Here is a 10,588-nt window from a genome sequence, read left to right on the forward strand (position 1 = left end):
GTTACTAGAGAGGAGATAGGGGCATGAGGAGTGGGTTGAATAGGTGATGGGGATTAAGGAATGCACCTGTTGTGATGAGCACTAGGTGTTGTATGGAAGAGTTGAATCACTAAATTGTACACCTGAAACTAATATTACACTGTGTGTTAACTAACTGATATTTAAATAAAAACTTTAAAAAAACGTACTCAAACTAGCTCCAGTTCTGTTCCTTGGCATTCTTCCCCCCCAAAAAAAAATGCAATCCAAACAATCCGAACATTTCATTTCTGAATGTGTCTCATTCTTTTGTGCCTTCTTAAATCCCTTAAATACCCTTAAATCTTTTACCACTTGTTATTGCCTCTGTCTGGAATGACCTTGCCATTCTTCTCTCATTGCCAGGCTCCTACTTTTCTCAATAACTCAGTAACTCAAAATGTTATTTCCTTTGTAAAAAATCCCATGATTCTCCCACAGAATAACCTCATTGTTTCTGTCCTCTCTTTTTTTGTCTTAGAGAATATGTATAATATTCTATAATTTATTATAATATTTATCACTTATTATGATTATAATTGTCTCTTGATGCACCTATTTTAGTCATTACATTATAGCTTCCTAGAAATAAAAGGCTATAGTTTATTTATCTTGAATTTTCCACTGTTTATGGGAAGTTATGAGAGTGGGTGATCAAAATATCTTCTGGAAGAATCAATGGCCCTTTTTTAAAAAAGTGTTTTATTTTTATTTATTTTGAGAGAGAGAGAGAGAGAGAGTGGGAGTGGGGCAGAGAGAGAATCCCAAGCAAGCTCTGCACTGTCAAGACAAAAAGGTAAAGACCAGGGAAGAGTAGAAAGGATGCTATGCGTTTATTGAACAACATTTATTATGCCAATATTATGGGCCAAGCAGTGTGTTAGCCACTGGCATTACAAATAAATAAGAAACTTGCCCGCTTACAAAGGGCTCAGAGAACATAAAAGGGAGACTAGAAACATCCAATAATGCTTTTCATTTCTATGAAAATTGTGTATAGTTCTAGCCCTATCGTCATCAACTTGTCTTTCTCCTCAATTCTTCTAAAGTTGTTTTAATTATACTCTTTAGATGTAATGGTCATATGACTGATACTTTGAGTGTCAGAGTGGGATTCGATCTATAGACATCCTCTAATCTAATGAAAAGAGCAACTCATTTGTCTTAACAAATTATCTGAAACTAGAGTTTAAGTAGATATTTTAAATAATGTAATAAGCACCTGCAAAACTACCACTCAAAACAATAACCAACTCCTAACAATCTCGTTTTCTCATTCCTTACCCCAAATTGTCCCACCTAATATAACCATAATCTTGGAAATCAAGCCTTCTTGATTATTTAGCTTTTTAGTATATTCTGTTTTCCTTCATATATGTATTCAAATTATTTCAGTAGTTTTTAGCATATAAAAAAGAACATCCTCTGATGTAATGTTTTTGGACTATTCACTTAATGTTATGTTACTAAGATTTATCCATATTGTTGTATGAATCTTTGATTTATTAATTCTGAGTGCTATGTAATATTCTTTTTTGTGATATGCCATAGTTTTGTGTCTACTTTTCTGTTGATGGGCATTTGGGTTGTTTCAAGATTCTGTAGTTGATAGCAATTTTTATCAATTAAATAGATATAAAAGAGTATCTCCTTGTGGTCTTGATTTATGTTTCTCTGTTCTCTAACCATACTGACTACCCCTTTATGTGCATATTATAGGCTTATATGAAGTTTCTCTTCTGTGAAATGTCTGTCCCTCTCCCCTGATTCTATTGAAATGTTTGTACTTTCTTATTGATTTGTAGGAGTTCTTTATGTAGTCTTGATACTTATTTGTGTTGATTTTGCATTCTTTCCTAGTTTGTAATTTATACATTTCTCTTATAAATATGTATTTTAATGAACCAGTTTTAAATTTCAATATAGTTAGGCTGACAATCCTTTTTATAGCCACTTTTTTTCTTCTTATTTAAGAAAATGTTTCCTACTCTGAAGTCCATAAGATATTCACATGCATTTTCTATTAAGAATTTCAAGGTTGCTGGGGCACCTGGGTGTTTCAGTCAGTTGAATGTCTGACTTCAGCTCAGGTCACCATCTCGCGGTTTGTGAGTTCGAGCCCCGCGTTGCGCTCTGTGCGGACGGCTCAGAGCCTGGAGCTTGCTTCAGATTCTGTGTGTGTGTCTCTCTCTGCCCCTCCTCCACTCACACTCTGTCTCTCTCTCCTTCAAAAATAAATAAACATTAAAAAATTTTTTTAAGAATTTCAAGGTTGTTGACATTTCAGATCTTCATCCATCCAGAGTAGATTTCTGAATATAGGTTGTGCCAATTTCATTTTTTTTTCCTCATAAGTATAGTCATTTTCTCTGTCTCCATCTGTCAGCACAGATATGGGGCTAGAGCTCATGAACCGTGAGATCATGACCTGAGCCAAAATCAAGAGTCAGACACTTAACCAACTGAACCAGCCACCCAGGCACCCACAACATAACTGTTTTAGTAACTAAAACTTCATAAGATCTCTTGAAATCAGGTAGAACAAGCTTTCCTCACAGCTACTTCTCAGAAATATTTCTTCTTTCTTCAGTCTTTTGTTCTCTGTAAAACCATATTTTCAAATTTTATAAAAGACTGTTGTGGAATTTTGATTAGAATTGGATTGAATTTGTGGATCAATTTGGGAAAGAATACTTTCATATATCTTCTTCTTATCTATGAACATGGTATGTTTCTCAATTTTTCTAGGTTTTTAGTATTTCTTGATACAATTTTATTCTTTTCCTTGTAGGAGTCTTACACAACTTCTATTAGTTTACTGAATAGATATTTGATATAATATTTAAATTTCATGTAGTTCAGCTTCTCTTTCTTGTATTTATTCCTGAATCTAAGATCCACCCCCCCCCATATTTCTGTATTTACATGTTTTGTAAGACACCAGTGTAATAATACACAGTTTAGTAACTAATTATCCCCAAAATGAGTTAGAAGCATGTTTATTTCCTTTCGATGCACTTATTTTTTTAAAAATTGAATTATCTTAGATAATTAATTTAGAAAAATGATTGAGAGCATTTTGGTTAGTAAAAAACAGAAGGCTTTAAATGTCTATGATTTTCCCTCTACAAATGAGATTTTCAACACTGTTATGGGAATAAAGAGGAAGCAAGAACAATCAAATGATATTTAATGGTTTGGGTTTTTTAAAGCTCCTATATATTAGGTGTGTGGAGAAAGGAAAATGCATCAATTTGCAGTTAAATTCCATAAAAATAAATCTTTGCATATTTACTGGCCTCATTAAACAATACAGATTTATAGATTAAGTCAGTATCCACTATGTAAATGCTATATTTTTTCCAGTGATACTATATTTATATAGAAACATTATTTTATTTAATGGGCCCACTGGAAAATACCAAATATTTTTGGTGCAGTTACAATTAAGCATCATAAATATATACAAAACTGAATTTCTTTCTTGCATAGTCCAGATGGAAGAATTTGCAGTTTTCTCATGATTTGTTGAAAAAGATTGGCTTTCCTGGAAATTGGATCAACACTATCCACGTAATGAAGAGTAGACTGTATTATACAACTTTATCAGACATTGCCAACTCTCTATGTGCATTTTATTCAAGAAAAATCATTGAGAAAAGTCACTAGAAGAAAATTCAGCTGAGACAATACAAGAAAATGTGGACACTGGGCCAATCGTTTCTGATAGATTGGCTTGGGACATAGCTATACACAAAATGGGCTTTTTCAGTAACATTTTTCTTGCTGAGTGTCATGGACAAGTCTAAATCCTAATGATGCCACAAATAAAACTACAAATGGAGTACATTTGAAATAAAAATATTTTTACCTTTCTTAATCACAATGCAGAATATTATTATAAAGGAAGTATAACCCAAATAATTTTAAAGAAAGAAAATATATGCTTTCATATGAGCAACCTGAAGTCTTGGTTGTAAAATCAGCCTTTGGCAATACACACATAAAGTCTTTAAACTGAGTATAAATTTAGCTGCCTTTCAGTTTTTTAGTAAGTTTGTTGTTTTCTCCTTTCCTGAAAGGAGAGTTAATGTTGTATCCATCCAAATGAAAGAATTTTGAGTAAAGTAGAACACAAAAAATTAATCATTAGAACATTAAAAAACAATTTCCATGACCACAAATGGACTGACAGTTCATAAAACTTTAGCATTTAAACCAAGAGAAAAATGTTCTCACTTGCAAATATTAAATTCATGAATGATGGAATAATCAACATTTACACTTATTTTTACTTTGGTTATGTAAGTTTTAATATAGGCAACACAATCTTATTTAGAAATGCAGCATTATGGAAGTTGTTTTTAAATTTTTCTACTACTAATATTTGCTACTGAATTATTCTAAGAAATCAATTTTATTTATAAAGCATACAAAGTAACGCAAGAAAATATGAAAGGTTATATAATACTTATTTGGCTCGCTATTTGTTTGACTTTCCCCCTGTACAAAAAATACTTAGAAGATGTAGTCCCAGAAAACATGTATAACATTTTGTTTTAAATTTGACAGTAAAGAAGAATCATTATTGACATCAGATGAGAATGACTTTGAGAATTCAAAGATTACAGGTACTATTTTTTATTTGATTTATTCAAATTAATTTTTTTTTTTTTTTAATTTATTTTTGGGACAGAGAGAGACAGAGCATGAACGGGGGAGGGGCAGAGAGAGAGGGAGACACAGAATCGGAAACAGGCTCCAGGCTCCGAGCCATCAGCCCAGAGCCTGACGCGGGGCTCGAACTCACGGACCGCGAGATCGTGACCTGGCTGAAGTCGGACGCTTAACCGACTGCGCCACCCAGGCGCCCCTCAAATTAATTTTTAAACAAAGTCTGTGTCTTTTGTTAAAGCCTATGATGATAATAATCTCACATAGATACAATTGTATTAACTTTGCAGATACCTACATCCCAACAATTGTTTGTTCCCATGAAGACAAGGAAGACTCAGAAACCAGTAATCAAAATGTAAAAGACGTAAACAGGGAACATGATGAACATAATGAAATAGAATTAGAGTTGATGGTAAGTGTTCTGGTTGCCACGGTATTAGAGACGATGAATCCATTTATGCTTCAAAGATGCTGCAACGCCTGCCTTTCGATAGTTTCAACTAATATAATTTGCAAATGTGAAAGCACAGCCTATTCTGTCCTCGCATCTCTAGCTTGATCAACAAGGCACTTTGATTTCAGTATGTTGCTTCTGGTCTCTGCAGTGGTAAATTAATGACATTCATTTCTTATCTCTTTACCAGCGGCTCTGAGTAATAGTTTGTAGGAATTACAGAAGAGGTAGCACTATCCTGATGTGCATTTCTAATCTTTGTGACAAGTGCACACTTAGCATAAACTCATCTCTAAAATGAGAGGGCTGGACTAGATGATTGTTAGAGTCTGTCCAGCTCTTCAAGTGTGATTCTTGCATTTAGCAGCATTTTTAAAAACTTACTTCCATCTTTATGAGACCCTCACAGTTCTATGTTGTTGGAAAGTATTAAATCACCAAATGAGGAGAAAATAGCCTGTGCTATATTTTTTAAACAGGAAACAAATCCAGCACTGTACAATTTAGTATTAAATTTGTTATCATAAATTTCACACTTGGTGAACATTCAATCTATTTGGAATTTTTGGGGGGATGGTTTAGATAGCATTTTTATCACAAAGGAAGAAATGGGAGTAAATGAGTCACATAATGCAATTTATCCTTTACTGTATTTGGTTGGAGCTCATATCATTAGGATACATGGATTCATAATCATCTAAGATTAAAATGACATTTGCCTCTTCAAGTGTCAGAGCTGGAAAAGAAAAGAAATAGAGCTCATCTCTTTCCCTACATTTCCTACCTTTTCTATAGTGATATGGAAGCTGCATCACTAAAGTATGCAATTTACTTTGCTCCAACTTTAAGAAACTACAAAGTTGTCACCCATTGTGAGAATTCTCACCAGCTGAAAGTTAACATCGCCATTTTTTTTTCAAACCACAGAATATAATGAAAGGGCCCTGAAAAATCACATACTTCACCAATACACCTCATTACAATGAGCAGACTCAAATATAAAAGTTTGTTTAGAAGTTACTGAGATTGTACATCCAATAAATGAACAGGGAGCTGTAATTTAGATGCTAATTTGCTCCATGCTGACGTTAATGCATAAAACAATGAAGCTCTATAATAGATGGAAATACAACCAAATCTGTGGAACCCACAGGCATTGGCTTACAAGACAGCTGTGCAGTTGACAAGTAACATGAGCCTTATGTGAGAAGAAGGGGAAAACGTAAGATTTGCATATAATTATTGAGATCATGCAAATGTCAGTTATGAGGAGAAAAAAAAAAACACAGGCATCTCACTGTTAAATCCTGACAGTTGGCATCACTGAAGAGCTCAAATACATTTGAGTACCAGTTGGCAGAGGGTCATTAAAACAGAATTTGCAGAGACATTAACTCCCTCACTTTTCTTTGAGTGACGTTTTGCTATTAATAGTTTGCAGAGGCTTTGCAGAAAACATATTAATAAGAGAAACTGTAATAGGGGCACCTACAGCAAGTGTAAATGCAGGAAGGGGCACCCAGGAAGCTGCTCTCTAATTGATTAGCATGGAGCTATCAATGTGTATATCCTAAGTGAGGAGAAAGTGCAATGACAAGCAAGAATAGTTGAATAATACAATGTGATATTTGGAAGCTGGGAAGGAGAGTGATTAATTTTGGTCCCTTTTCTTATTAATCTCATTCCCAAGTCATAGCCTACAAGGATCCCCCCAAAACATCCGGCTTTGAGAATTTATACAAAATCCATAAATGAAACGAGCCAAGGAAACCTACCGGTTAATTGCTAGCCCCGTTAATGAAATATATGGAGTTCATTTTGTATATTTAAAATCACTTGGTCATTATTTGTTTTGTTTTTGTTCTTTATCCCCTAAGATAAATCAATGCTTAATAAGAAGTACAGCTTCCAGAGATGAAAAGAATACATTTGCGATAGATCCGGTCAATTTTCCAAATAGAGCTGAGGGGTTAGAGAAGAAGCAAATCCATGGTGAAGTGTACACTGACATGTTTAAAAGGCCTTTGTCTCCAAGTTCATCAGCAGGAAGCTCCTTCAAGGGAGATTTTTACTTCAATGAAAAATACTCCTCAGGAAGTAAGTGTAGTCATCAACCTTCAGAGACAATTACTCCAGATATAGGAGAAATCAAGCCACCATTGGGAGATACTAGTAGTAATGAATTAGTGCAATTACACATGGGCAGCAGAGAAGTACTGGATGATAATGCTAATCCAGCCCATGCGAGAGGCAGAGTGCAAATATCTTGCCCCTCCTCAGATCAACTAGTCACAGAGAATCTCAATAAAAAACATGAAGGAGGAGCTGAGAACATTGAAGTGAAAGATTGGGAATGTTTAAGAAGAGGTTTCTGTTTGGATTTCCATTCAGAAGAAGCAGTAGGAAAGGGATCTTCTAAGAAAGATCATGGCAATGGTAAGACTGAGGAGGGGGAGCAAAGAACACATTCAGGTGTTAACGAAAAACAAAGCAAAAATTTTCATTCAGTCGTACATGACCAAGAAAGGAAGCAGGGCCACTCTGAAATAAGTATGGAAGGGACCGGAGCTGGTAACAGAGACCTAGCCGTTCGGCTGAGTAAAGACACCACAATTCCCGACCAGACAATCAGAGCAGATACGTTTCATTCACCAAGGATAAGTCTAAGTCGGGAAGAAGCTGGGTTAACTCCAGAGCATGGTCTCTCGACTAGTGACAGCACCACTTTTGGAGGGATGCCTGATCAGGTTTGTTCACGAAGAAATGGAAAAGTTTTGAGGAATGATTGTCTTTTCCAAGTTGAAGAAGAAAAATCAGGTTGGATTAATCCTGAAGATCAGAATAAGAACGCACAACACAAACAAAGTTGGAATGTTCTGGAAAGTCAGGGAAAAGCGAGAGAGAGTAAGACAAATAGAACAGAACAGATCAAGGAACAAGCAGATTGTGAAGACGTGTGGGGAAAGAGAGATAATACAAGGAGTTTGAAAGCTACTCCTACGGAAGAATTGTTTACCTGCCAAGAAACAGTGAGCTGTGAAGTGTCTTCTCTAGCTGATCATGGTGTTACTGAGAGAGCAGAAGCAGGTACAGCTTATATAATTAAGACAACATCAGAAAGTACTCTAGAAAGCATGTCTGCTAGAGAAAAAGCAATAATTGCTAAGCTACCTCAAGAGACAGCACGAAGTGACAGGCCCATCGAGGTAAAGGCAACAGCGTTTGATCCACATGAAGGGAGAAATGATGATTCACATTATACCCTTTGTCAGCGAGATACAGGAGGTGTAATCTATGACAATGATTTTGAAAAGGAGTCACGTTTGGGTATTTGTAATGTACATGTAGATGAAACGGAGAAAGAAGAAACCGTATCTATGTACAATCCCAGGAAGACACATGACAGGAAGAAACGTGGCATTGGAAATATCACATCTGTAGAAGAATCCTTACAGGTCATTACAGGCAATCAAAAGGCAGCCTCAAAACTGGATTTACATTTGGGAATGTTACCAACAGACAAAAAAACATTTCCAGAAAACAGAGATCATAAACAGGTCCAAGAATCATCAAAGAGAATGGATCTAGAAGCTGTTATTCATTCTGCTTTAAATTCAGACACTAATAGAGCTTCTCAGAATGGCTCTCACGTTTCCAATCACCATGCTAAAACCTCAGTGCCATCTCATGAACAGGCAACTGCTGTAGAGAATATAATTACTACCATGACTCTCCAATCTATTTCTACTAAATCAAAATATAATTGTAATCCAACAAGTGAAATCCCGGGTACCGAGAAGCACCCTCATCCTGGGTCTACACCTGAAGAAGTTTCTAAAAGTTCAGGAGTAGTGACATCAGGTAATAGCAGAGAAAGATTGACAAGCCAGATTTTTCAACAAGAAGAATGCAGTGAGGAAAAATCTCTATGGCCAAAGATTTCCGTCAGTGAAGCCGTGGAGAACATGGAAGAGGCAAGGCATGGAAAAGAAGGATTCAACTCTGGACAATCACCGGGCTCTTCAGGTGACAAGGAATCAGAGAGCTCTTCTTCTGCTAGTCTCCTTGCCCAGGAAGGTCAAAGTGAAAGCAGTGAATCTCTGATTTCGAAATACACCAACTCTAAAATACCTTATTTCCTTTTGTTTCTGATTTTTCTTGTAACTATCTACCAGTATGACCTGATGATTGGCTTGGCATTCTACCTTTTTTCATTGTACTGGCTATCCTGGGAAGGGGGGAGACAAAAAGAGTCTGTCAAAAAGAAGTAACCTCACCACTATTATTATTTTCTCTTAAATGATAAGCTTTTTAGCCCCAAACATTTGGATTGGTGAAAGAGACTATTCATTGTTCAAAGACCCAGTGCAGTTTTTCTCTTGAAGGATCATTTAAAAAGGAATGCGTATGAAGTTTGCTCCTTCATATAAGTAATTATTCTATATAGGACCATTATGTTTGGATCATTAAATGCCTATATGAATATGAGATCTGAAGCACGTCAAGTTGAAATTAGGTACAGCTGTTGCTCCTTAGCAGGCTATGAAGTTGCAATGCTTCACGTCTCTTCACTACTTAAAGTGCCATTTCTTGCATTCATTTCTTTTGCAGTAAAGCTTCATTTTTCCCCCCGAGAGTATTTTTCCCTCTACGGTTAAAAAAAGAAAAAAATAGATAAAACATGAACAATGGCAGAGGACTTTTTTTTTTTTTTTTTGTCTTTTGGTATTGACCATGAAATTTGCATTTATCACTGTATCATTTATCAGCACGTTTTGATAGATCAAATCTTTCAACTTTGATTCCATATTTTTAAGAACAATACCCATGTATATTGAAATGCATAAACTTAAAGAAAGACCTTGTTTGTTTGAATACTTTATACACAAATCCTTTTTACCTCCTTCACACATTCAAAGAGCACTCATAAGCCGAATCTGACAGAGACTGAAGCAACTGGGAGATAATCTTGTAATCTACAAAATTTTGTGGGTGGCCCATCCTTAAGCAATGTTTTTCTCTTGTATAAAGAGAAAGCATAACACAGCTGAACAATTTTAATGTCAATTATTCAAGAGTCGAGGTTTTAAAGTTGTACAAGCATTGCTTCAGAATGAATTTGTACTTATAAAGCATAAAGCATTAAATGATAATAATAATTAAAAAAAGATTTCCAAACGAACTATTTTACTTGGTAGTATTTTTTTGTCTTCAAAAAAATTTTTAATCGCTTTTGTTATAAGACAATGAGTTATTTCCCAAGGTGCATATAGAGAATGAACAACTAACCATTGGTGATAGTTATAATACCATTAGGTTATATATCAGATAATAACTCAGGCTTTTCTTGTTCGTTCTTTCTTTCTTTCTTTCTTTCTTTCTTTCTTTCTTAAATTAATTTATTTATTTGAGAGAGAGTGTGAGTGAGGGAGGGGCAGA

The 10,588-nt window shown here is 35.2% G+C and overlaps 1 protein-coding gene across 1 annotated transcript in view; it reads left to right on the plus strand.

Annotated features, from left to right (window-relative positions):
- Positions 1–10,331, plus strand: part of PPP1R3A (protein phosphatase 1 regulatory subunit 3A) — a 39,192-nt gene extending 28,861 nt beyond the window's left edge. The window contains exons 2-4 of the mRNA XM_058724541.1: positions 4,591–4,649; positions 4,983–5,107; positions 7,027–10,331. Of these exons, the coding sequence (XP_058580524.1) occupies positions 4,591–4,649; positions 4,983–5,107; positions 7,027–9,420 (2,578 nt within the window). The 3' untranslated portion in view covers positions 9,421–10,331. The remainder of the gene's footprint in view (positions 1–4,590; positions 4,650–4,982; positions 5,108–7,026) is intronic.
- Positions 10,332–10,588: the final 257 nt, after the last annotated feature.

Source organism: Neofelis nebulosa, chromosome 4, assembly GCF_028018385.1.
Source record: "Neofelis nebulosa isolate mNeoNeb1 chromosome 4, mNeoNeb1.pri, whole genome shotgun sequence".
Taxonomy (NCBI): domain Eukaryota; kingdom Metazoa; phylum Chordata; class Mammalia; order Carnivora; family Felidae; genus Neofelis; species Neofelis nebulosa.